This window comes from Sardina pilchardus, chromosome 21 (genome assembly GCF_963854185.1).
Source record: "Sardina pilchardus chromosome 21, fSarPil1.1, whole genome shotgun sequence".
NCBI lineage: Eukaryota > Metazoa > Chordata > Actinopteri > Clupeiformes > Clupeidae > Sardina > Sardina pilchardus.
In genome coordinates, this window is record NC_085014.1 from 23,353,727 (window position 1) to 23,381,226 (window position 27,500).

General features: G+C 45.9%; 3 protein-coding genes across 3 annotated transcripts in view; 2 read left to right on the top strand and 1 right to left on the bottom strand.

Annotated features, from left to right (window-relative positions):
• bicc2 (bicaudal C homolog 2) overlaps positions 1 to 10,717 on the bottom strand; it is a 17,114-nt gene extending 6,397 nt beyond the window's left edge. Inside the window, exons 1-10 of the mRNA XM_062524288.1 lie at positions 10,453 to 10,717; positions 8,667 to 8,713; positions 8,080 to 8,149; positions 7,883 to 7,962; positions 7,610 to 7,771; positions 7,274 to 7,327; positions 6,271 to 6,465; positions 5,721 to 5,981; positions 2,672 to 2,803; positions 47 to 239 (exon numbers count right to left, since the gene is read on the bottom strand). Coding sequence (XP_062380272.1) covers positions 47 to 239; positions 2,672 to 2,803; positions 5,721 to 5,981; positions 6,271 to 6,465; positions 7,274 to 7,327; positions 7,610 to 7,771; positions 7,883 to 7,962; positions 8,080 to 8,149; positions 8,667 to 8,713; positions 10,453 to 10,717 — 1,459 coding nt within the window. The remainder of the gene's footprint in view (positions 1 to 46; positions 240 to 2,671; positions 2,804 to 5,720; positions 5,982 to 6,270; positions 6,466 to 7,273; positions 7,328 to 7,609; positions 7,772 to 7,882; positions 7,963 to 8,079; positions 8,150 to 8,666; positions 8,714 to 10,452) is intronic.
• Positions 10,718 to 13,013: 2,296 nt separating this feature from the next.
• dele1 (DAP3 binding cell death enhancer 1) lies at positions 13,014 to 20,130 on the top strand. The gene is made up of 12 exons (XM_062524865.1): positions 13,014 to 13,237; positions 14,013 to 14,127; positions 14,296 to 14,386; positions 14,542 to 14,686; positions 15,015 to 15,182; positions 15,422 to 15,486; positions 16,025 to 16,127; positions 16,348 to 16,490; positions 17,706 to 17,864; positions 18,301 to 18,393; positions 18,511 to 18,664; positions 18,948 to 20,130. Exons 1-12 carry the CDS (start codon positions 13,207 to 13,209, stop codon positions 19,193 to 19,195), a joined length of 1,515 nt encoding a protein of 504 aa, XP_062380849.1. The 5' UTR covers positions 13,014 to 13,206; the 3' UTR covers positions 19,196 to 20,130.
• A 664-nt stretch (positions 20,131 to 20,794) lies between these two features.
• Positions 20,795 to 27,500, top strand: part of LOC134068743 (amyloid beta precursor protein binding family B member 2) — a 35,083-nt gene continuing 28,377 nt past the window's right edge. Inside the window, exons 1-6 of the mRNA XM_062524484.1 lie at positions 20,795 to 20,879; positions 23,179 to 24,231; positions 24,871 to 25,070; positions 25,714 to 25,845; positions 26,293 to 26,369; positions 27,001 to 27,061. Coding sequence (XP_062380468.1) covers positions 23,193 to 24,231; positions 24,871 to 25,070; positions 25,714 to 25,845; positions 26,293 to 26,369; positions 27,001 to 27,061 — 1,509 coding nt within the window. The 5' untranslated portion in view covers positions 20,795 to 20,879; positions 23,179 to 23,192. The remainder of the gene's footprint in view (positions 20,880 to 23,178; positions 24,232 to 24,870; positions 25,071 to 25,713; positions 25,846 to 26,292; positions 26,370 to 27,000; positions 27,062 to 27,500) is intronic.

Genomic DNA, 27,500 nt, shown 5'->3' on the forward strand with positions numbered 1-27,500 from the left:
ACATACACACACACACACACACACACACACACACACACACACTTACCAGTGTCATTCAGGCGCAGCTGTTGCATGAGCATGTTGAGCCAGTAGCTGGCCAGGCCGCTGCCAGCCGTGAGCAGAGGGTCACAAATGGTCTTGGTCGTCCCAGAGCCCTCGCTGGAGTCCAGCCCCAGCAGCAGGCGCCTGGCCTCGTACACACTGGCAATGTTCCTCTCCAGGCCCTTCACCACCGCAGACTGGCACAGCAAAGCATTCCGTCATGCCAATCACAACACTTATGCTTCGCATCTCCTATCTCATCATTTATGATTAGTACAAAGGAAGACATTTTACATCGAAAGAGGGAAAGAGGCGGGGATAGTCACGAAGGCCAGATATTAGATGTGTATATGTGTCTCCATAACTACAGAAAACAGCTGCCCTCTACTACAACCAGAGAATAAAAAATATGGCCCACAAAACATTCGCCACAGGGTAGCAGGAAGAAGTAGTAGGAATGAGACACTCCTAAAGTGTTGTCTGTTGATGTCATCTCTATGAAGGGTCAAAGTAACAATAATTAAATATAAAGTAAATTACAAAGTAAAATGTCATGTAAGTCATATCACCAAGTATCAAATTTAAATATATCAACGATTATTAAATGTAATCTAATTTAAAGTTTAAATCAATGTCATTTGAATTTTGAATTACATTAAACTTTAAATCAATTGAATAAGAAGTTGAATTAATTTGAAGTCATACATCACATTTACATTTGCCTGTTGTTCTCATTTTGAATAAGACTTAAAATTTCAGCCTCATGCAATTCCGTGCGCCACCATTTAATTCGAACGCCTTTACTTCAGACTTTGGACTTTGGTACTTCAAGGTTGTACTGTCACCTGTCAATCATGCTATGTCCCCCGCCCCCCGCCCATCCACTGAATCTGAGTCGATTTATCAGTTCTTTAGTAATAGTTTCCCCCACTTCATCACCATCACCAGAGCCTTCGTCCTTCGTCTGACGCTGGGTTTCCACAGAGCATGTCACCATGCGAGATCTTCTACTGTCTTTGCGCGAAATACGCCTGCTAAAATTTCACCCAGGGGGTGTTGTCCAGTTGTCACACACCTAGCGTTTCGGCTCAGTGGTCAACAGGTTAGCTTAGTGGTTAGTGGTTAGCTTAGTGTTTAGTTAGCTAGACAGTCCAGTGCTTCAGATTACATTCAGGGGTTTATTTATCCCAAGTATGTTCAAGTGGCATACACACAAAAATCCGTTTGAATGTTTTCATGTTGACAACAATTCATAATCTACAGAAACACCACAGTTCATATCAGCGTGCTAACTATCTAGTCGCCTAGCTTGCTATGTGTTTTCAATTGGTTATAATGGGTCAACAAGCTAACAAGCTAACAAGCTAACCTTCAATGATAGTGTGTCCTGAACACATTTGTTTAGCATATAAACAATAAACCGTATCAAAATAAGCCATTACAAGTGGTCAAGAAACCTTTATTCACATTTAATATTTCCAGTTATACCACTGCGTGGTCAAATTTCCTATTGTGATGCGCTATTTGGAACGTGCATTATTTTTCTATACGCACGGCTATGAAGTAGTTCCCTTCTTTTGGGCTTATTACACTTGAATATTAATTCGCCAATGTGAATGTAACGGTAAAAACAGCAATGTTGTATCTAAGACAGCGGCAATATAAATGAAAATGATAGTAGCAGTGGTATAAGCGGGATAATCAACTCCGCGCCCTGTGCGTTTATAGGAAAATAATGCACTTATCGAAGTGTAAAGTCCCCTCCGCCTGCGGCGTCGGGTCCTTATTACCACTTCGAACGTGCATTATTTTCCTATAAACGCACGGCGCGTCGTTGATTATCCCTTACTTACGACCCCCGGAGCCACCGCCATTGATTTGGTTTTTTTGTTACTCCCACCTCTGTGTACAGTGTACAACGTGGTGATAATTTCGCCCGGAGTGAGTGAGTCTTACAAAAGACCTGATAAATCAAATCAGATTCAGTGGATGGGCGGGGGGCGGGGGACATAGCATGATTGACAGGTGACAGTACAACCTTGAAGTACCAAAGTCCAAAGTTTGAAGTAAAGGCGTTCAAATTAAATGGTGGCGCACGGAATTGCATGAGGCTGAAATTTTAAGTCTCATTCAAAATGAGAACAACAGGGAAATGTAAATGTGATGTATGACTTCAAATTAATTCAACTTCTTATTCAATTGATTTAAAGTTTAATGTAATTCAAAATTCAAATGACATTCATTTAAACTTAAAATTAGATTACATTTAATAATCGTTGATATATTTAAATTTGATACTTGGTGATATGAGCATATGACTTACATGACATTTTACTTTGTAATTTACTTTATATTTAATTATTGTTACTTTGACCCTTCATACATCTCAGCCTAAATCACTGTTCTGTGTATGTATTTATTTGTTTATCTATTCTATTTCATCCTATTTTATTATTTGTTAGCTTATGCACTATGTACAGCACTTTGGACAGTGTGAGCTGTGGTTAAATGTGCTCTATTAAATAAACTTTACTTACTTACTTGCTAAAGACTGCACCCGTGCTTTACAGTCTAGTCCTACACAGGCTATGGTGGTAGTAGGTGATAGGCTGGTGGAGTGGCGGCCTACCTTGGCCGTCTGTTTGACCTTGGGCTTGACGCTAATGAAGACCCCGAGGCTCTGCATCATCTGGGCCAGCTTCCTCGGGTCCGTCTCCCCGTCCTCCTTCATGTCAAACATCAGGCACACCGGCAGGCAGTCCTGCACGATCACAGAGAGACAGGGGGGCATCAGGCCAGCTCAGTTGATCAGCAGGTCAAGTGCGCCTGCCAAACTTGGTCCTTGGCAGCGTTTCTGGCTTAACATATTAATGCCCTCAATTTGCCACACATAAGAGTTTCATCAGTCGGTTGGCACATCTTAGCAGGAGAGAAAGTGGCTCTGAATCTTGAAATCTGAATCAAGGCTGAAACCTGAAATTCTTACGGTAACCTAAAACAATTTTGTCCATTGTTAAAAAAACATTAAGCTACTTTGTCAACTGTTTACATAGGTGTGTCCTTCCAGAATGAGTACCACACAGTAGAGTGTGTGTGTGCATAATAACATGTGCATTAATAGGAAATGTAATAGGAAACCCATGTTTGTCATGATGTGAATATACAAACGCATGTATATGCCCCCCTGCACCTGTACATTTATATTATCCGCTTGGACCCCCCACCTATACACATTAATATTAGCCGCTTGGAGCCCCCACACCTGTACACATTAATATTAGCCGCTTGTTATGCTATTGTGGCTGTGGCCTTCAGGCTGTTGTGGCTGTGAGCTTCATGTTTTAAAGAGAGACTATGCAGGATTGGCTCATGTTTTAAACTAGCAGGTAGGAGGTAGGAAGGCACTGTGAGGCCAGAGAGAGGACCAAGGGTGCATAAAGAACTAGACAGACGGTCAGAGGAACACCGAGTGCAGTGTGCAACAGAGGGTTGCAGATTTCAACACTTGGATGAAATAATCAGCATTTTGTTGTTGTTGTTGTTGTTGTTGTTGTTGTTGTTGCTGTTGTTTGGTATTTTAAAAAGCACCAGCACACCCATTATTAAAGATGCAGCTGCTCTACATGAGGGGTTTCTCTCACTTTATGATATCACAGATGTCAGCTAGATACTCAGACTCAAAAGCAGTAAAGCAAGAAGCCTGTGTCTCCTCCGATACTGAACTGGCACAAGAGCAGCCAAGAGTGTGCAGGGATGAGCAGCAGACCCAACAGCCTGGGAGGCAGAGGGATCCAACACCAGCAGAGGAAGGCAAGCTGGAGGAGGAGAGGAGGAAGAGGCTGCTTGGTTGGAATGTGTGTGTGTGTGTGTGTGTGTGTGTGTGTGTGTGTGTGTGTGTGTGTGTGTGTGTGTGTGTGTGTGTGTGTGTGTGTGTGTGTGTGTGTGTGTGTGTGTGTGTGTCGGTGTCGGTGTGTGTGTGTGTGTGTGTGTGTGTGTGTGTATACGTACATTTCTTTATCAAGCTGTTTCATAGACTATATATACAGTCTATGAGCTGTTTATCAAGCTGAGTGTAAGAGTACAGTATGCTCTGAAACCATAGAATTCAAAATCAGTGTCTTTTTTTATCAACCCCACATGTTTTGATGGCATGTGACTTTTGTGTATCTAATTTTGTTACATTTTCATATCACACATGCTGTATGCTGTTCAAATATCACATTATACTTCTGAGTACATTACATTTAGTGTGTGGTGGTCCACACTGTACTGTAGGTATTCCACTGGACTTCCAGGGCATCCAAGTGAGATGCCAGAAAGTTGTGGGTTGGATACCAGGCAGGGGCTGCCACCACTGTGCCCCTAAGCAAGGCACTTCACCCCGGGCTGCTCCAGGGGGCTGTCCCTGTAATGAGCTCTCTGGAAGTCATTCTGGATAAAGGCCATCAGCTTAATGCCTAAATAGAATTACCGTAGTAAAACTATTTTTATATGTAGGTTTAGTTAACCAAACTAGGTTCCTCCCTTTGCCAGCTTTGGTAGTTCAGCTCAAGTAATTGGTTGCTTGCCAAGCTAAGCCCTCACAGTAGCTTCCCCCAACACACAATTAGGGCACTTGTTGTTGTTCTAAACCAATATTTTACCAGCACTTGTGCAGAAGTAATTACACAATTAAATAGGCAAAGCAAGGCCCCGTTTTCTCATTTAAATAATGCAAAACTGGAGAGATCTTAGCCTGAGGGAGGGAAATTGAGCAGGAAATTATGACATTTCACTTATTACCGAATTCTCTTTTTTTAATTCCAAATTTAAACGAGGAACGACTAGACAAGCGGGCGCCCAGAGGTGGAATTTCCAGCGTCTGAAGGAGGAAGTGCTCTCCGGTATTTCGGAGTTCGCCATCTGGATCGTCTAATTAGCTTTTGAACCAGGAGGCAGAACTAATGAATGGAATCAGCTGGCTCGCAGCGGGAGAGTGATGACAACATGGCAGGACTTTCTTCTTCTTACAACGTGAACTTTTCCCACTCCCGGCACACTCTTTACTCTTTATTAAGTATTACTTAAGCCAGTCTGCTCATTGAGATCGATGCCTCGCCTTCCTGAATAATCTGTGGCGCGCCAACGGTTATTGCTCTCCTGTGATTATTAAAAGAGCCAGATGGGGCGCTAGAGATAACTCCCATTCACTACTCGCTCACTGAGACAAAGAACTGTCTGAAACAGAGGAGGTGTAAGTGTGTGAAGGTAAGATAAGATGTGTGTGTTTTGAGGAATTGTTCCGCTCAGTGGGGGGTCAGTGTCTGCCTCCAACAGTGTGGCTGGTGAATCTGCTGTGCTGTGTGTGTGTTGTGTGTTTTGTGTCTTCTGTCGTGTGAGTGTGTGTGTGTGTGCGCAGTGTGTTGTGTGTGTGTGTGTGTGTGTGTGTGTGTGTGTGTGTGTGTGTGTGTGTGTGTGTGTGTGTGTGTTGTGTGTGTGTGTGTGTGTGTGTTGTGTGTATCTATGTTTGTGTTGAGTGTCTTCTGTCATGTGGCTTGTGTGTGTGTGAGTAATTTCTGTCGTGTGTCGTGTGTGTGTGTGTGTTGTGTGTCTTCTGTCGTGTGTTGTGGGTGTGTATGTCCTGTGTGTGTGTGTGTGTGTGTGTGTGTGTGTGGTGCGGGCGGCGTGGGCACACCCACCATGAGCTGCTGGCGCGCCATGCAGACCCCGTGGGCGGTGCCCTGGATGAGGAGGGCGGGGGCGCTCTGGGGCGCGCTGAGGTCGGGCAGCACGATCTGCGTCTGCGTCTGGTGCATGACGCTCAGGAAGTGGGCGCCGTTCTGGCCCAGCAGGAAGAGGTGCTGCTGCGAGGTCACGTCCAGCTGCGCGCTCACCGCCGTTGCCCCGGCGACGCCGGCCTCGGGGCCCAGCAGCAGCTCCATCAGTACGCAGGTGGCCTTCTGAGAGAGGGGGGGGGGGGGTGGAGGCAGGGCTCAGGGTGGGGTGGTGCATACGAATAATAACGTCTGGGTACAGCCAGATACAGATGCAGGCGTATGTGTGTGTGTGTGTGTGTGTGTGTGTGTGTGTGTGTGTCCATGACCATGACTTTGTATCCTAGATAACTGCCTTAGTCAAGGTTACGTGGTATGTATACTGTATGTGCATATTTATGAATAAACATGGGTGAGCAATTTTGTGTGTGTATGTGTGTATGTGTGTGTGTGTGTGTGTGAGTGTGCGACTGACCTTGACGGCAGTGCTGTTGCCGTGCAATCCGCGCACCACGCAGCTGCTGCAGAAGAGCTTGGGCTGCGCCCGGAAGCTCACGCTCACGCCAAACGCCTGGGCGACGTGCTGGATCACCGGCGAGCCCGCGTCGGGCAGCGCTCCGGATATCAGGTTCACCGGCAGGTCAAAGGTCAAGACCAGCGGCTGCAGATCCTGTGGAGACAAGAGTGCAGTTGAGTGAGAGAACGCACCACCACGTGTGTGCTGCTGTGCTCAGTGATCTCTGATGTGATGGCTCAACTGATCGTAACACAGCACACATAAAGAGTATGCATTTAACGCAGAGCAAGAAACACATTATCCCAGGCCCCAACCGTGGCACGACTGGCTGGGGCACCTGCAGCGCACGCCGGCGACCCAGGTTCAATTCCTGCCCCGTGGTCCTTTCTGGATCTCACCCCAACTCTCTCTCCCACTCACTTCCTGTCTCTCTCTCTACTATCCTATCCAATTAAAGGCCTAAAAGCCCCCCCCAAAAAAATCTTTAAAAAAAACAAAAAAACACGAACCCAGAAACAGGAGCAGAAGCAACAGGGGCACTCTAAGGTCCTAATTTAAATTGACCGGCAAATGCAAAAAAAAGTCAAGAAACAAGCAAAGCGTCACATATGAACTAAACCTATTTCTCATGGCATGGTAGCTATTAGAATATAAAGGGGTGGCCAAAATCACTGAGACAAAAGCGAAATTCAATGTTTTAATGATATTCTCTCTTTTCTGGAGAGGATAATAAGACACTAAGTGGCAGATGTGTGCAGGCCCACTGCTCTTGACTCATGATTCAGATGGGGACGGAGTGATGTGACAGTGAAGGATGCCAATGAGCCCATGTATTTCATCTCACTTGTTCATCAGCTGCCGTGCCCAGCTGTCATCCATAAGTCACAGTCTGGTTAGTAGCAAACTATTGTTGCCACCATTGACTGTTAATAGACTGATGTCATCAAAAAGGGACACTCACACGTATTCTTCTCCTGGCCTCCTCCACTCCTTCAACTGGGCCAGCAATAGAAACCTGAGCAGACAGGAAAAGGAAAAATCATTTTTATAAAATCGTGCACATTCTGGAACTCTGGGGGTTCATCCTTCACTGGAACAGATTTTATTTTTTTAGAGAAAGAAAAACTGATGTGCAGCAGATTGCCACCATATTGCCCAGTCTGTAAAATGACACTACAAGGTTGCTCGACTATCATTGTCTGAGTGTAGCCCATAATAGCCCTGAGACAGTTATGTGATTGATAGCGGATTGTAAAACCCGTTGCCATGGCACGGTCTGATCACTTGGCAACAGCACCTGATTGCTCTTCTCCCCAGTGGCATTGTGACGGTTGGAGTCGGGGAAGTGGATATGACACAGTGTGAGCTCCATCACTTTCTTGATGTTCCCGCCCCCTTTACCAATCACGTGAGAGTGTTCAGTGTGAGTGACATCCATTTTCAGGGTGACCTTGTTGACCTTCGGAAGAAAGGAGATAGACAAGAATACAAAATGTAGCCAATCGAGCAGATGTGTGTTGGTCAAAGTGTGATATGGCACCAGGTTAACTAATTGTGTGTCGGTAGTAACCTTTGTCTCCAGAAGTTCCAGAATCTTCTTTTTTGCCTGCTGCACATTTTCTTTTTTTCCTTCCACTTTAACATGGGGGTCTGCAGGAAGGTTTGAATGTGAGTCATTATCAGGGGAAAAAATGGTAACACATTTATTTCCATGAACTGATGAGCAAGTGTGAAAATAAGTTTCTTTGAGTTCTTTGGATATCAAACCTTTCTTTGACTTGGCTCCAATTTTGAGTTTCGACGGCCATTTCACCTGGGTGTTAGTTTCCTTCATCACCTGTCACAAGATAGTGTTTGAGAGATAAAGCCAGGTGTCAGAGTGAGAAAAAGACTCTCTGACAGAGGCTGAGAAACACACACACGCACACACACACACACACTCTCTCTCTCTCTCTATCTCTCTCTCTCACACACACACACACACACACACACACACACACACACTCACACCCATTTTCTCACACGCAATATCACAAATACAATGGCAGATAGCTCCCTTTCAACAAAGACACTGGGTAATTAGCATGTCAAAGCAGGTGATCTGTCCATAATTTCCTTCCCCGCGTCTGCATTCATGTCAAGCTAATAGAAACAAATGTGTCGAATCTCTCTAGCTGCTTTGTGTGAGACTGCTCTTTCTGTAGCTGCTATTTCAGTCCACCACCGACTAAATCATTAATATCAGTTACCAAAGTTATTTTTATGGCATGACGGTGATATTACTTTGTTTGTGGCAGGTTTTCATAATCTTATGCAATTGAATTTATAATATAATGTTCCACCATCCTCCTCACCTTTTCAAAGAACTCTTCTCCGGTCAGCCCATTCCCATCCTTGGGAGCTAAAATATTGCAGAGTAACATTATGGTGCAAATGTTAGAATAACATAACAACATGCTTAACAACGTGCTTAGCAACATATAACAACCGTGTGCAAATGAAACCAAGTAAACACACGTGAACACAGGTATAATTATTGGAAATTGTAAGACCCTTTTTGCAAGTGTGTGATATGCGTTAAACTGAGTGAATCTTTAAGATAGGTCATAAACTGTACAGAGTAGACCGAGGAATCAACATTTGAGAGGCTCGAGCTGCATATTTTAACTTTGCCAGAGTCTTACTCTATCTCTCTCTCTCTCTCTCTCTCTCTCTTTCTCCCCCCTCCCTCCATCCCTCCCTCTCACTCTGTCTCTCTTGCTGTATTTACCGCTAATGCTTTGCTGACATCTGCATAATTGTGGTTCTCAGTTGTTCTAGCCAGCGGCTTGAGACTGGAGTCAGCCAAACATTTAAACAGCGTTTAGTTTAAATATGCCGTTGAGCAGTAAACTCCAAAAGCTGGGGAGGGGGGGGGGCGGAGGAACTTAAACATGTTTAAAGGGCATCACCTCCACACTGACATTTACAGGGTTAGGGTGAACCCGCAGCCCCCTCTCCACATCGCCATGGGTTACACAGCCCAGCGCTGAAGAATGGGCAAGTGATCAGCGTGAGTGAGAGGGGGAAAGAGAGTGGGCCAGAGAGAGAGAGAGAGAGGGGGGGGGGGAGAAAGCAAGTGAGTAACTCCAGAGAAACAACTTGTCAGAGCGGAGGTATTTTACTTGCGACAACACTGACGCAGAAGCCCCCCCATCCAATTTGACTGAGAAACTACCAGAAAAAAAAACAACTTCACATTTTTCCTAACCACAGAAAATGTGATGCTGCTGCCAAAAGGAAAGCATAACTAGTACACAGTAAACTTCCACAGAGTAAGTACAGCGACCAGACCAAACACAAAAACAAACACACACACACACACACACACACTCACACAAACTCTCTCTCTCACACACACACTCACACACACTCACACTCACACACACACACACACACACACACACACACACACACACACACACACACACACACACACACACATACAGTGTATGCCCGTCAAAACACAGTCTACATCCACCTTGAAGCGAAAACAGCCTTCAGTAAATCACGGAGAAGTCACCCTGCCTTTCAGAGACACTTTAAACCAACAGAGCGCTCATTTGTCCCAAAGCTGCCGTCAGGCGATAAGACACACACTCCCCACGACACGGCCATGAATAAAACAACTAGAGACGCTCCGTCAAGAGACCGGCAGCCACCTAGCCTCCAACCATTTCACTTAGATTAGGCATCAATCTCAGACGCCAGAGAACTTCAAACACACACACACACACGACATTAAAAAAAGAGCTTCCCCAGGAACCGTCTGATGACGATGTTGACCAAAGGAACAGAAGTGGTGGTTTTACGCAGAGCTTAAACACATATGTGGAAAAGACACAACTAAAGTTAATCACTCGGCTGTGACAGTCATGGCAGGTTATCCACATGAATTCACGCCAAGCTCTAATGCTTTACTTTAACAAGGAATGCACCACTTAGCTACTGTGGTGGTGGAGCAACACACAACTGTTGCTCCGTCTGTTGTGTATGGATAACATGTCAACTGGGTGGCATTTATACACACAGAGAGAGAGAGAGAGAGAGAGAGAGAGAGAGAGAGAGAGAGAAACTTTCACTGAAGTGATGTAAACTCACTGTAGAGCATCGTCTCAAGTTTCTTCCGGTCGATCCGGAACCGTTCTTCCACCCAGTCTGGGTCGGGATGTTCCGGGCTGGCGGTTTCCGACGTGGGCGCTGAGTTTGCTCCTTCTTCCTCCTCCTCCTCCTCCTCCTCTTCCTCCTCATCCCTGTTGAGCGGTGCCCGCTGGTGCCGGTCCTCACTTTGGCTGCGCTCGGGCCCTGGCACAGCCTGTTCGGGTCCATCTGGACAGAGAGCGATCTGCTCCTCTGTGGTAGCCATGAGAGTGTGCCTGTGTGAGTGTGTGTGAGTGTGTGAGTGAGGGAGTGTGTGTGAGTGTGTGTGTGTGTGTGTGCCAGAGAGGGAGAGAGAGTGAGAGTAAGAGAGAGTGTGTTAGTGACTATCAGGGTGACCAAGGAGACAAGAAGAGGGGGGGTCCAGGAACACTCCCGCCCCCTCACAATCATTACTCCTCCAAAAACACACACACACACACACACACACACAGAGAGAGAACAAAATCAGGAGGAAAAAGGGGGGCCAGGCAGATTCAATAAGCCACTGACAACCAACCCCTAGAGGCTTAGTTGATCATACACATGCCAAACTCAGACACACTGGGTGTCATGCAACCACACACATACATACAGACACACACACACACACACACAGACATCAGAGAGGTAGTTGCATTCCGCACCAGATGTGGTGGGGGAGACATTGTTATTATTGGAGAAACATGTTCATTTCTTTAAATAAAATAGGGATTGAATTTAAGTATGCTGGAGGTGGAAGGGTATTTCATTGCTATATTGCAAGTACTTTATGCCTGTGGTTAGCTCACACTGTACATGAGAATTATACATTGGGCAAATAAGAGGCTTTATGTTTTCCCAGTCTGCCTGAATGATTGATTGGTGGGAACTAGGTTCTCCAAATGTCTGTGCAGTTTCACATTTCAGAGAAAAATGAAGCCAATACCTGCACATTGCAAAAATGAAATGTGCATTGCTGTCAAACGGCAGTATATGTATTATCATTTCATTATGAATGCTGGGGCCATGGGGTCCAGCTCAGACCACCAAAGCCCCCCTCCTTTTCACAGGGGGAGAAGAGAGTTTGACATTCTTTCACCAAGGGGAGGGGCATGGGATGGGGATAAGGGGGTGGTACTGGTTGGTGGTGGTTGTTGGTGGTTGGTGGGGGGGAGGGGGGGGCTTCTTTCAGGGAAGGACCTCTGCAACAATGCAGAGGATGAAAGGGCCTCTCCATGAACAACCAAAGACTGCACCCCGTGTTTGGCAGTATTCCTTGGCAACCCGTTTGTTTATAAACGAGCAGCTAGTGAGAAAGTCATAAAGTTTAGCACGGGAAAGCAGAGTAGGTCAAATAAATGACTTATCTTGGCTTTTCAAAGTTGTATGAATGCACAACTTCAGAAGTACACACACAAATACGTTACACACACACACACACACACACACACACACTAACTAAAAGATCCCAAACGTCATATACATAAACAGCAGACACTAAATATATCAACCAGGATCTCACATTGATTCATTACTAATAACAATAAGATCTGTGAAACTGATGACTATGTTGATGAGGCAAAAATGTGTGCGTAGAAGAAATGAGAACAATGCATTAATATTATATTCTTTATGCCTAAAGGCCTTAGATATTAAGCATGATAACAATATTGTTGATTAGCGTGCACTGAGCCAACACACTTTAAGACACAAAACTCAGACTAACTTGATGGTTACCTCGCTTCTGACCTCCCCTCAAACCCTGTTTGAAGACACAGACTTGATTTCCAGTAACTCTGGGGGGGCTTATTGTTCAACCAGACACAGCTGTTTGGCTAGGACCAATGCCTAGAGACCCGTGGGCACAGGAATGATCCTCATCAATGTCAGTGTGTGTGTGTGTGTGTGTGTGTGTGTGTGTGTGTGTGTCTTGCTCTCTCACTGTCTCTGTGTATGTGTGTTATTGTTGCCATCAATTTACAAGTATGTCTGTAAATGAGGCCTGCTAGAAAAACACCTGGGCATACTTGGACAGTTGGCAAGACTGCCTGGAACAGATACCTCGGTGAAAATAGTCCTATTTCATCTTGAACAAGAGCTCTCAGATAGGCTCAAGCTAAAAAATAAAAAAAAAGAATGCTGCTGCATTGATCTACCAAGATAGCAAATGACAGCACAGGCCTAGGCTACTGTTAAAAACTGACAAGACTAAAAAATGAACGATTGAACGATGCATTTCCCCTCTTGTAGGCTAACTTGTCTTACAATTTGTCTTACTTGTCTTACTGTTTAGACATTTTCAAATAATTTGCTGTTATTCAGTTTTTCATTGGCAACAATGAAACATTAAGCAAGATACAATACAATACCACCAGACGCACATGGAGTTCAGAAAAGAACGGACAACACACCGCCGTATCTCTTTCATTCCTAACGAAAATAGCCTAGGCTACTAGATGGCGCTGAAGTGCCATTTCGGATGAAACATACACAAGTCTTGCGTCACACAGGGCTCGATCTTCCGGGGGATTTTCGTTGGCTGGCACAGGCGTCAAAATATCTCGTGACTCTTGCGTCTGAGAGAGTGTGGTGGACCTATGTGGACATATGCTCTATCTATGGTCTTACGCTAAGTAAGATAGTCATGGAACCTAGCTAGAATCTTCGGGAGAATTTCGCTCTGTTTAGGGGTGAAATACGCCGTGGATTGACAGGAGTTGGGCAATACCAGGAAGCATGTGGCGGGTACAAGGCATTGTCGGCAGGGGTAAGTGAAGGACATTCATTGCCTTACCGTTGGGTAGTTAGCAAGATAGCTAGCCTCTGCTTCTCCATGTAATAAGAAGCTTAGGTAGCATAGTTTGAGTCATTGTTTACAACCTCCATTCACAACAGACAGCCTAGGCAAACTGCCCAGCTCCCGCCACCATGTGCAGCACGAAATATATAACATGTTGTTATTACGCTAACGATAGACGTGTTGTTCATCAGCTTGAATACAGATGTGTGGTACTGCTGGCTGCAACGTTAAATCACTGTGGCATAATAACCTATCGTTTCTTGCTACATTCGCCAGTAGCCTATAAGAGACAGTCTAGTCTAATGGATTAGGAAACATTGCATGTTGTCATCAGACATTAATCAGCCTTCTTTCTGGCCAAGTCTTCCTGTTGGTGCAAAAGAATGATGTGAGCACAATCCTCACTTAATTTCCTAAAGTTACTTTTAATAGCCTGTAGTAATTGGATCTCGAAAGATTTTAAAGTTTTACACAGTCAGGCCTACATCAAGTTCATGATTGCCCCCATTCAGACGTGTAAAGTTCTCCAATATTCTCGATGCATCGAAAGCAACTCTGTTGATTTACTGTACAAGGGGTGGCCAAGTGGTTGCATGCATTCCATAGAGAGACAAAATTAACTCCTTGCAGCTCAGGTTACTGTTCTGGCTAGAAATGGAGTATTGGTCAGTATAGAGCTTCTCTGTTGCTCTCTCCCTCCTCTGGTGAGTTGTGGTCAAACTGTACTTTTTCTCCCATACAGTTCTGTACCGTTGGCACAGCAATACACCCCTTCGGCTGACACAGAGTCCCCTTCGAGAGGATGAAGTCATTAACACTTCTAGCCTCCTGTCCACCAACTTCCACTCTGACAATAGGTGAGCAGGCTGTCTCTCTCTCTCTCTTTCTTTCTTTCTTTCTTTCTCTCTCAGCCACATTGGCCTCTTCTCAGGCGTGTTTCTGTTGTGTAGCTCCTCCTACTCAAGGCCTTTGAGTCAAATCGCATGGCACTTGTCATGTCGTCTCATGGCCATTCTGTCTCTTAGGGAGGATGGGGAGGAGAGGAGGAGGAAGCGGACGTCTCAGTTCTACTACACTGGGCTGCCCCGATACACAGCACTGGATGCTGTGGGCTTGGTGAGTACACAGAAAATATAGGGGGGGATATGCTCCTCCTATTAGTGCACAAATTAGTGAAAATTTCTGAGAATTGACAAATGGGAAGTGTTACTCCAGGACAAGTGTTGGTGGTGGTGATGATGATGATGATTGTCATGGTTCTCTCCATATAGGGTGCAGCAGCGGTTCTCCTCATGCAGATTTGCAAACGGATCCACTTCCAGTTCACTAATGTGGGTGAGCAGAACCCCAGGCCAACACAGCACAGAGAACCGGGGCTCATTCGGAGGTGTAGTTACCGGATTCTGCTAGACATCAGTAAGTAGCACTTTCAAAATGTTCATGTGAAAAGATTACTTTGGACAAAAAGGACATTAGGAAGGCTGTAGCAGGCCCTGTGAGCACTGCAGTGGATTAGAAACGGCTGAAAGGGCTGAATAGCAGGGACTTTGTTCCTGTATATGTCTCCACTAACTGCAGTGAAGTTCCGTAAATGGAAACCCAATTATTCATATTTTTAGAATGATAATGAAATTGACAATGAAAAGTTGTTGCATTATTTTTAAAAAAAAGCTATATATTTTATGTTATATTTTCACCAAACTGTTCAGAGTTTGCTAAGTGTATTTCCCCATCTACCCATCAGTTTCTAGACAGCAGGACTTGACAAGGCATGTTCTGCCTGGTGCACTGAGTCTAAACCGTCAAAGGGGGGCGCTAGAAACACTTGACCAAAGCTCCAGCTCCGGCAGCACATCCTCTGTGTCCTGTGACCAGCAGGTGGCACTACTGAGCCAAGAGTCAGCACTATCAGGTCAGCCATCTCAAACTACCTTTCATCTTGACTTTCAGAGACAGGGACACTCAGGGGTTAACTGTATGCATATTTAGGTTATTCACTGATTTTTTATGGTTGAAAAGTAAGCAATGAAATATGAACATTATTTCTATCATTATTTTAATGGAGTAACTTGTAACCTGTAATGTTGGGAAGATGATCTCACAAGTATTCTCAATGTATGTGTTTTTACTTTCTTTGTGTCTGTTGTACAGAGGAGTCATTTGAAGATGCCAGTGTTCTCTGCAATGAAGCCAAACCTGAAAAGCAGAAAGAACAGGTGTGATACCTTCTGCTCCGCTACCACATTCACTTCCTGTTTTTCTGTCTTCTCCCTGAAACATTGGCTGAATCCCAATCTCTCCTTTAAGCCCTAAGCCCTGAACCCTTACACATGTAAATGACCTCAGTCATAAGTGATCAAATGTGTGAGGGTGTAAGGGTTCAAAATGGCAATAACAGGAATGGGACCGTGTTTGCGGCCTGCTGTTAAATTGACAACATAAAAAAAATGTGTTGCAAACACTGTTTCCATGTTATGGCAGTTGTTTACTGGTGTTTTTTTCAAGCTTCAGCCTCCCTTTGGGTAACCCTGTGTTTCACATCACGATGCTATTTATAGTGGTAATTCCCTTGAGTAAAGTGTCCGCATATGCCAACTTGGGGAAGGGGTTCACAAAGGGTGTAAGCGAGTCCTCAAGCACTTCACAAATTCCCTAAGCCCTCACAGAATTTGCGGAAAACGCGCATCAAAGTGTGTGAATGCGGAAGGTGACAGATTGGGATTCAGCTCTTGACCTCTTATCGTCTCTCTTTAGATTTCACAGGATTCTCTCCCACCAGAAGAGAAACTGACCGAGGCTACAGAGAACCTAAAACACGTGGCAGACACTAGCGTTCCAGTTATACTCAATATCATTGGTAAGAATGCAATTCTCAATGCACGGTGCATGAACAGCTCATCAGTTTTCAACCTTTTTAAGTTTTTAAATGTCTTTTTCTTTCGTACGCTCAATTCAGCGGTTAGAAAATTACACCGGGTTTAATAGACTGACTGGTAGGATCAATGACCGTGTGTATGTATGTTTGTGTCTATCTATCTATATATTCTTATGTGTATGTATGTGTGTGTGTGTGTCAGGTCTGGAGAGTGCGAAGGCCGGTGATTACGAGGCTGCGTTCTCCTGTTTCCTGGCCTCTGCTCAGCACCGCTACAGCAAAGCCCAGTTCAACGTTGGCGTCTGCTATGAGAAGGGCCGAGGAGTCCAGAGGAACCTGAACAAGGTAGGCCTGTTTTAATGAGTGAGTTTGGGCCAAGTTGTGCAACATGTGTTCTATTGGCTATCCAAAGCCCTGGCAGATTCTCTCTCCTGAAGTGGAGAAGCAGGAGGTTACATCAGGTCCGTGGAGATTAGCCTTGATTTATTACAAAGGGATGAAAATCCCCTCTCTATGGGCAGAGAGAGGGAGAGAGAGAGATTAGGCCAAGTGTCCAAGTGGAGTTTGGGAAAGGAATTCCATCTGGGAAAAGCTTCACATTACAGTAGAACAAGTGTTCCTGTTTTATCTGTATGGAAGTACATTTTCTATATTTTCAACCAACCTGTCAAGGGAGATTTGGGTCCAGTGTGATGGATACAGCAAATGGGCCATGCTGCATGTAGGCTACCTCAACAGGGGCAATTCATCTTGTGCCAGAATTACAATTTTCATAATGCTTATGCTGCCACCTTAGATTTAGTCTGCCGTTAATATTTTTACTGATGGGTATAATTTGGTATAATGTTTTTTTAGAGATGATTGATTACTTCATATTCACTTAAGGCATTGAGTTCAGTTTTGGACATTGACGTTCACAATTAGTGTGTTCTTGTTTGCTTAGTAATCCAGTGTGACAGCTGACCCATTTATGAGGCATCATGAGTGCACACACTCAAGTTAATGCATAATAATTTTGCGCTGGATATTATATGACAATTCAGTGAATACAAATGATTTGTCCAGGACTAAGGTCTTTCATTTGGTACAATGTTTTCACCACTATGGTGTGTGTTGTTGGTAGTCATCGTGAGAGAAACTTCAACCCTGTTCTCCTTTCCTAAGTGAATCGTGTATTCTCTCTGGGGGCTTTTTCAAAGATGTAAATGCAAGGCTCACGCATACCGTATCCAAGAGCCCTCTCATAGTCTGCGCAAGCAATGTGGACGGCACGCCCCTATCAGAAACGCATGACACGGCACTCACACTTGTATCGCCTTACAACAGCTTGGGCCACACATTTTGGTACTCCAGTACGCGTCCAACCCTCCTTGCATAGCTCGCATAGACTATGAAACAGCCCTTATAGCGGGGTGTGGAACTGCTGTGGGTCTCACTCTCATGAGTCTCATCACTGTTGCCCCACATTCTCTCTCTCCTCTTCTTTCTTTCTTTCTTTCTTTCTTTCTTTCTTTCTTTCTTTCTTTTTCTTTCTCTCTCTCCCTCTCTCTCTCTCTCCAGGCACTGCAGTTCTACAGGCGAGCAGCAGCAGCAGGCCACAGGCAGGCTCAGTACCGCTGTGCCAAACTCCTCCTGAGCAGCAGGAGGCAGCAGCGCGCAGAGGACCTGGACACGGCCATCACGTTACTGCAGAGCGCCGCCGCCGCCGGCCTCACCGAGGTGGGACCCGCAGACACACTCAGCACAGGACTTATCCCTCCATTGGCTCCTCTATCTGTCCGACACAAGGCTCAATTCATTTGCATAGTCTACTCAGCTTCACATAATTCTTTTGACAATGTGCACATTGTGCTCATAGGCAGATATGAGAGCTCATGAAATGGAGTGATGGATTAGGAGGTGGGGTAAAGTAGTTTGAACAAAAAAAAAATTGTGAGCTGTATTGGAACCAAAATTGAGTTTCCCACCTCAGAATAAATCAACCCTGTGTGTTTGTGTGTTTGTGTGTGTGTGTGTGTGAGAGAGAGAGTGGGTTGGACCGAAATTGAGTTTCCTCATCTCGAAGTAAATCAACCATGTGTGTGTGTGTGTGTGTGTGTGTGTGTGTGTGTGCTTGTTTGGGTTCTCCACCTGACTTGTCTGGTCTCTGCCGCAGGCTCAGCTGTATCTGGGGGTGCTGTTCTCCCAGGACCCCACCAGAGACGAGGGCAAGGCCGTCCAGTTCCTCCGCATGGCCGCGCAGAGCGGGGTGAGTGGCTGACCTTATCTCCAGCCATCGCTCCTATGGAAGGCCAATAACATGCTTGTGTAACACACCACGATACGGATCAGCTGACTAAGGCCGAGTTTGTTTTTGTGCGTGCAGGACAGCGCGGGGCTGCTGTACCTGGGTCAGTGCTATGAGAACGGCGTCGGAGTGAATCAGTGTCTGAGCACGGCGGTCAACCTGTACAGGCAGTCGACAGCGGCAGGGAACCAGCGGGCCAGGGGTCTACTGACCGCTCTGTGTTCTCGGGAAGGTAAAGGTCCACATGCCCCTTCTTATCTCTCTCATAAACACACACACTCACTTGCCCGTACACACACACACACACACACACACACACACACACACACACACACACACACACACACACACATACAAACAAATTAGTTATCCAAATGCAGATCACTGCAGTCTTTATACTCAAGGTCATTGGAGATCTCCGTCTGACTTATTTATGTGTGATAATTGTCTGTAATTCAGGTGTTTTGTCACCATTTTAATGTCAGCCACTTTACTCATGTTCCTATCACCCTCAGAGGACCGTGTTCTGCGTTCGATCCGGTCCGCTCCCTCCTTCTCGGCGCTGGACGGGATGACCCTGGGCTCGGTGCTCTCTGAGGTGTTCCAAGAGACGGGCCCGGGTCAACGACAGGTCTCTGATTGGCCGGTTCAGCCTCTGCCGCACTCGTGGAGCACGGGCAACCTCAGGGTCCCGCCCACTCACCTCTACCCACTCTCAAGTGCTGACAACGCAGCCAGCAAATGGACCATAGGAGTGGGATAAAATGTACACACACATATATATATATACACACACACACACACACACACAGATACGCACACAAAAATCTTAGGCATTATGCCTAATTATGGCACTATCAAAACAGTGAACACACACTAGCGCTTTCATCGCAGTTTGAAACAAGTGCAGATCGTTGACACATGCACACCTTACTATGTAAATAGAAACTTCTAGCGAAATAATACACAGTTCTCAGTATGTGTACACTTTGTGTTGACAGCAAACACACATGTCGTGTGTGAAAAGAATTGGGCTGAAGTTCCCAAGTGTTCCCAAAGCGAAGCTATTGACCGCACATGTTTGGTCCTCTCTGTTCCAAAACAATGGAGTAGGATTAGTGGTTTAAAGTGGTACTTTTTTGTATTATTATTAAGCAGATATAATCAGAACACTTTGTGAGTTGTGAGTTATGGATGATTGAAGAGTTGTGACTGGGAGTTCAGTGAGTGCATGTTTAATATTTGTCTCCCTACCCAAAGGAATGTATGGCCTTTCACCCTGTGTTTAATGTCAGTCTTTGTGTATGAATAATGTTTGCGTTGATGGAGCCGATGCTAATGTCTTAGATTTTCTTGCCAGTATGTAAACATTAGTTGGGTTGGGATTAGGGTTTTTTTGGGAGGATAGACATGGGCAGCTTTTTGGGTGAGGGTTTCTGTTGTTGTTTTTTTTTTTTTTTTTAATTCCGTTTTGCCTGCTGTTGCCATTGAATGAACTGTCTGAAGTCCCAAAGGTCAAAGTGCCTTGATCTGTCATAGTACACACATGTTCGAACATGACACTTTAAAACAGAAAGGTTTTAAGTCATGGAGAAGAATGTGAATGAGTGTATGAGAGCCCTTCATTTTTGTTTTCTAACCAAGAGCAAAAAAACGCACACAAAAGTTTATAAATAAATATATATTTTTCATCTCTAAGTGGCTGCTGTGCTGTGTTTCTTGTAATTGAAAACATTCCGGTGACCTTAATGATTTTTTCTCCTCGTTCAGAGAGCAGCGTTTTTGAGAGCTTTGATTTGTGAACCCACTCTGAAGAGATGCCTGCTTCCTGAGTTGCATTCAGAGAGAAATCAATCCCTGAGTCTCCAGTAACTAAATCTATGACGGCCAGTGCAGTGCAACTCAATATGACTTGCTTGGATCGATATGTTTCTCCTCATTTTTACATGTCCAGAGGCAGTATCTCCATTTGAACAACCCTTAACCACCTCCCTAGGCCATGTTATATCCTAAGCAAAAAAAAGAGTTTTTTTAGCCAGGAATGTTTAACATTAATAAGATGGTGTCTCCACCCATCTGATAGACAATTGGAAATATAGCTCTGCCCCCGCGTTATAGCTTAGTTATTATAGGGGAGTCAACATAGAGGTTGTTTGGTAGTGCAGTGTTACCTAATACGCTGAGAGGTGAATGCGGAAACGCTGCCCGGCGCTCCGAGCTGTGATTGGCCGTTTTGGTTCCGTTCCGTCAGCACGCTCGTATGGGTGACGCGCCGCGTAGGGGACGCAACGGCGTGAACAGCGCTCGATCACTAGGGAGGAGAGTGATGTGATATCATATATTGGAGGAAACGCAGCGAGAAGAGGGTGTCACTTTGCGGCTGCAGCAGTTTCGCTTGTTTGGTCAGCTGAGCAGTGAACTTGCACAAAATACGGAGTGCGCGAACGGTGAGTTTGCGGGTTTTCAAAGCAAATGATCTAAGATGCTGGAAGTGATGCGCAGTTTCCTCCATCACTAGGGAGGGACTAGCGTTTCGGTGTCGGGGACGAATTTATCGCGTCCCCATCGACAATGCTATAACTTGTTTCTAGAATGACGACAAGTGTTTGCATTCGCTGCAATATAGCACTGCCAACCAAGAGATGCACGGATACAGGCACAGAGATGAATGTTTCGAAAAAGGATGGAGAGGAGAACTACAGTAGGCTACAGCATGACTAGTATGACATCTACCTCTCAAGCTTATGATGTAATGTTTTGGGATCCCACCGCTTGTGCTATTACCCTTGCCTTGTCGTCTCAGGGCACCAGAGATGTTTTAAGTAGCCTAATCATTGTCTGGCAAGCGATAACCAAACCTTTCTCTAAATTTAGCCTGAAGAGAAATTCAACAGTCTCTTTCGTATCACCTCATGTTTTAAGGTTTGAGTCATTCCCAAGGTGGATACGATTTTTTTTTTCAAAGTTGATGACTTCATAATGTGTACAATTTCTCTGCAATTTATTTTTGTCTCAAGACGAAAATATCTTACCCCTCAGCCGAAATAGCTTCACAGAGGGTGCCTATCCATCATACGAGGCATTACATAATTCATTAATTAACTATACAGAAACACATATTTTTAAGGCAAATCATTTTAAGTATATATTTGTTTAATTGTAGCAAATAAATTACATTAGCTTAAATTCTAATAAATAAATTAAATCAGCCAAAAGATGCATTTGAGAAACTACAGTAACTCTTCATGAGACGGGTCGAGTATTTCTTTTAGAAACCATCTGTTTCTTTCAAAATATAAGGGTACACGTCCTTTCAGTGAAGTCTGATGATGCATGCAGTTTCTAATATCCTGGAAAGCCTAAACACCCATCCGCATTGGCAGGTCAGGCCAACAGGTGTGTGACCTCTCCCAGTCAAAACAATCCTCCTGTCTGACAGGGACCCTCATGCCCTGGTTGCAGAAATGTCCCAGTCGGCCCACAGGGTGTTTATTGTTTTTTACCAGCATGTTCTCTCGCCCTTTTTTCCAAAAGACTTATCTTCCCAATAATCTGCTGGTTGCACGTTTTCCAGTGTACCATGCAAGCTGAATCTGTGTGTGGCAGTGAAATGTGATTCTCTGTGGGTGCTGTTGTTGCTGTGGGTTGGGGTGTGTGTGTGTGTGTGTGTGTGTGTGTGTGTGTGTGTGTTTGTGTTTGTGTGCTATAGGAGATTGTTGATTTTAGCCGTACCTTAGGGGTGTTTGCTGACTCGGCAGAATAAGCCTGGAGCCGGAGGGCCGCACACTCTGAGTCCAGTCGGCCTCAAGCTCCACGTCAGGCTTGGCAGCCGGACAGGACAGGCCTCGATATTTGGGTGTGAGTGCCCAGAGAGCATTTGCATTAGCTGGCCTTTTTTTTTTGATGCATCAAGTATATTGAGTGATCAGACAGAGAGACAGCCACAGCCACACACACACACACACACACACACACAAACACACACACAGCCTTGGTTCGGATTGATGTTCTGACTAGGTAGCATCCCCGCAGCCTTATTTATCCGAAATCTCAGAGGGACGCTGTATGTGGCGTTGGGTTGCCCAAGGCATCTGTGTGTCGTCCCTCCACGCCTTCTGACTGATTACGGAGGCCTCAGGTTGTGCTTTGCTGGCTGGATGAGGCCACATAAATCATACGTCTGCCTTTGGAGCGCCACAGACCCCCGTCTGGGGGTGCAGCATCTCCATTTCTCTCTGCCAGGGGATGCACATGCGAGATGCACACAGACAGACAGACACACACACACACACACACACACACACACACACACACACACACACACACACACACTCAACACTCAGCACTATTAAAGCGCCAGCGTATAGGGACCTGTTTGCATTTCTGTAACACCCCCATTCTGTCTTTTGGAGTGGAAGATAAAGAGGCAGTTGCTCTGTGTGTGTGTGTGTGTGTGTGTGTGTGTGTTAAGAGAGAGAGAGAGAGAGCACCTGTGTAGCTTTGTCTTGTCGCATCTGTATGTAGGTCAGCATAATTACATTAGTTGGCACATGCTTGTGAGTATGTTTGTCACCAGGGCAACCCCTGCAGAACTGCCATGAATTGGCACAAGTGCCACACTAGGAACCGACGCAAATCAAGATAGCGGGTGCTAGTGTGTTCTGTTGCTATAAATATAATAGTGTGATACTTTCCACACAGTCATTGTCCTTCTCTCTAACCTACTTCACTCCTTCTCTGTGGCAGGCTCGTCGTTAGCCATGATGTCCATGCACAAGCCTCCGTTGACCAGGAGCGGCTCCTCGCCCTCGTCGGTCGACACCACCAATCGCGGCGGCCCTTCCATTGCCCCGCCCACATCTTTGAACCTCCGCACCTCCCACAACCAGTCGCTGGCCCACGAGGTCATAAAGGAGGGCGTGGCGACCACGGAGACCAACGCCCCCTCGGCGGCTCCGCCCCCGAAGAGCCGACACCGGAACTCCACGAGCAGCCTGCACAGCGCGGTGGGAGCGAGCGACCACCTCCCGAACTTCGGCCCGGGCAGAGGAGGCCGGGCGGCCCCGACCAAGTCGGCCTCGTCCACCTCGCTGACCTCCATGTCGTCGCTCTCGCTGTCCACCTCCAACCCCAAGCTGGCCAAGAACGGCACCAACCTCCAGCTGAAGGCCGAGGAGGAGCAGCACGACTTCAACAAGAACCAGAGGCCCAGCAACGTCATGGTGAGGAGGAGCAGCTCCGACTGGCTGGAGGGCAAAGACAATCAGAACTGCGCGCCGATGAGGAGGCGCACCAAGAGCTTCCTGGACTACCGCCGCGAGGAGCCGCCCGCGTGCTTCAACGAGAAACAGGAGAAGGAGGAGGAGGAGGCGCAGGAGGACGAGGTGGAGGAGAAGGAGGAGGAGACGGAGAAGCCTCTGCTGCCCAAGCTGGACCAGCAGGACTGGGTGAAGGAGAACAGGGTGGAGGTGCACCTCACGCTGCCCCAGAACCACCTCCTGCTGGCCAAGGAGGAGGAGGAGGAGAGCCCCACCCAGGCCCAGCTGAAGGGGCTGAAGGGGAGCTTCAGCTACGACCACAAGCCAAAGAAGGAGATCCGGGTGGAGCTGCACGGCAACAACCAGGCGGCCCTCCGGAGCAGCCTGTCCCCCCGACACCACCCGTACTCCTCCAGGGTGGGGGCCCTCTCGGCCAGGCAGGAGGAGGAGGAGGTGGAGGACGACGAGGACGGAGAGGACTCGAGCTGGACCACGCTCTCGCAGGAGAGTCCCTCTGTAGACACGCCACAGGAGGCTGGAGGTAAGGGAGCTGGCCAAACTTTCAGAACAAATTACGCAGGTCACACACACACACACACACACACACACACACATACACACACACACACACACACACACACACACACACACACACACCGAGACACACACACACACACACACACACACACACACACACACACACACACACACACACCGAGACACACACACACACACACACACACACACACACACACAGCGAGCTTTCATGTCTCTCACTTGTCTGAGTCCCGGTCTGCTCTCATTCTCCAGAGGTGATGATAAAGGTTCCTGCAGTTGCTATGACAACAGACGGTTCTGAGCGGGAAATGACCCATTGTGTGCCGCACGCTCTTAAGGTGTTAAGTGCTGCTAGTGTTTACGCATCGGGGTGTGTGTCTGTGTGTGTGTGTATGTGTGTGTGTGTGTGTGTGTGTGTCTGTGTGTGTTTGTGTGTGTGCAACTTGTTACGTCAGCCCATCATTAACAATGGGCAAAATAAAGGCTAATCTTTCCTCTAGCCTGTGTATGTAACAGTGTATATGTATATGTATATCTATATCTATATCTATATGTATAGGGTGTATATGTGTTTATGTTACTATGTGTTACTATGAGTCCATATGTTTGTGTCTTATCTCAGTATGGAATGATGGCGAGCTACCTCCAGGGTGGCGTGAGGTGGAGGATTTGGCAGAGGTCTATTTCTGGCACGTCCCCTCGGGTACCACTCAACGCGAGCGTCCTGTGTCTAATGGCAGTGCCAAGCCCGAGCCAGACCCCGCGCAGGAGGGCACCGACGCCACCAGCCTCACCCTCCCTCCCAACAACTCGCAGAGCGAGGTACAGTGCACCATCCCCATAATGAGAGCCACTGACCTTAAGTCACACTGACACCAACACTGACACTGCCATAATGGAGTCGTGCTGAGAGGGTGTCAGGAGGTCTTTTTCTCCCCTTCTGCTCCTCCATAGCGCGGGAACAGGTGCTTTGTGATTACCTAACACCCTCATCATGTATTTAAGTGCACTTGTGATGTGTGTAAGGGGCAGGAGTTAATGTATGCAGTTTGTGACCCTTTCTACTGGCACGTGGGCAAATTTAAGTTATAGTTATAGTTAGGTAACACGTGGTCATCTTTTCACTTAAACAAGTCTCATTTACCTTTAAGTATCAGTGTGCAGTTTAGAATGCATAGTGGTTTGCACAGAAGCACTCAATATTAGGTTCATACACACTGTAATCAGAGAGGGGTGAAGCGTAGAGTACGGTAATCAAGGATAGGATTTTTGCTGTAGTGGCAAACTGACACACACCTATAAGATGCTGATCACACTCACACTTTAAAATGATACTACTTCAAATCGACATGTCATTTCTATGGTGGTTAAAGAGTTCATTTCTATGGTGGTGAAGGCAATGATGGGCGGCCTGCTTACCTCACTCTCTTCGCCCTGCTCTGTCCCTCCGTCTGCGTGGCTGTAGCGTCCGAGCAGCATTGTGTCCGACAGCTCTGTGGAGCCCGTGCCTTCGTCCGCCGCCTCCTCGCCCTCCAACTCCTCCATCTCCTACGACATGGTGATTCCCACCGGAGGCTTCCTCAACAACAACTACCTGGTACGCGGCGCGCGCTGCTGATCCAGGAACTGTATTTCTTTGTTGTCGTACTGCACACTGCTCTCAAAGGGCACAGAAACACACCTGTCAAAACAGCACACCATCACGCCAGGTTTTCTTGCTTTTAAAAGAGACCAAACAAACTTGAAACAGATTATATTAACTCATGACACTTTTGCATGAATTGTGTATATTTTTAAACACCAGCAAAGGATTTTATTTACACTCTGTAGACACATTTGTTTACTTTTTTACTGACAAACTGTTTTGTTCAGAAAAGGAGCCCTTAATGTTTCTTGCATCATTTAACAAGGCAATATACGGCACTGAAGAGATTAAAACTTTATATACCATTTTCACTGGTATATAAATCCACTCAGCATCTCTCTCTCTCTCCCTCACCCTCACCCTCTCTCTCTCTCTATCTCTCTCTCTCTCTCTCTGTAGAGCATCAGGGAAGAGTGTGCCCATCAGGATGCTAATCTGCGGCAGCCTGACAGAGAAAGTGCTCATGTGAAGTTGCGGTGGGTCTTCCTCTCTCTCTCCCCTGCTCGCCATTACAGTGCATCACCGAGGCCATTAGCTTACTGCTAAATGCACTCCCAGCCACCGGCCTGCACTTTCCCCTAAATCAGCTCTCAGTGTGGGAACCAGACACGGGGCTCAGATGGTAGTCTCCTGTGATGGGCAGAAAGTGCTGTGGATCTAGGAACCGATGATCATTAGTCATCATTAGTTATGTTGGAGCAGCTAAGTTCTCTTGAGAACGTTATTTCCTGGAAGTTAACAGAGATCTGTTTTTACTCTTCTTGGAGGCCCAAATGTTTTTCATGTGTATTTGGAAAGTGACTTATCGATTTGTTTGTCATAGCTTTAAAATCAGGAAATGTGTTTTTATTGAAATTGAAATGGGTAAATGTGATTCAAAGAATCACCATCAGTCATCAGCACTCCGATTAGAAATGAACACAAAGGGAGTTTAACTTTTTTTTTTAAATAAAATGTAACAAACTAATTATTAAGTATTTATATGTTTTAAACATGTATATGTATGGCATTATATGTGTGATTGTATACTTGTGAAAGAGTTAAAAGCACTCAATGCCACATGAGTATTGCTCTGGCTTACCTCTGTGTGTGTTTTCTCGTGGGCAGAGCAAGGGTCCTCCCCGACTCCGTCCCCTCCCCCAGGACCAGCATTGACCTGGACTCTCAGGTAACAACAACAACCTCAAGCAGCCGCCACACACCACACACCACACACCACACACCACACACCCCAGGTGAACATCACACAACCATGTTTACATCTGAACAGCTGCTTTACACCAAACACAACCATGTTTACATCTGAACTTTATATTGCTGAGCTAAGACCTCCCCCAGACCTCAAATCAGCTAGACTGCAGACAGTTTTTGTGAGAATACAATAGTAAGTTTCACATATGTTGTATTGCATTAGCCATCGATTTAAGCTGATAGACATCAGCACATCAAATAATGAGACATAACAACATCACATAGCATACCATAGTATAGCAAGTCGTACTTTCTGTCTTTAGATGAATTGAAAGACATATAGCGATAGGACATAAGCACAACTACTTACGGTTCTACACTCACAAATGATTTAAATTTCCAATGTTGCTTTGTGT

Coding starts and splice junctions, on each gene's coding strand:
- dele1 (XM_062524865.1), top strand. CDS start 13,207: ATGTGGCGGGTACAAGGCATTGTCGGCAGGG. Junction 14,128..14,295: donor AACTTCCACTCTGACAATAG/GTGAGCAGGCTG, acceptor TCTGTCTCTTAG/GGAGGATGGGGAGGAGAGGA. Junction 15,183..15,421: donor CCAAGAGTCAGCACTATCAG/GTCAGCCATCTC, acceptor TCTGTTGTACAG/AGGAGTCATTTGAAGATGCC.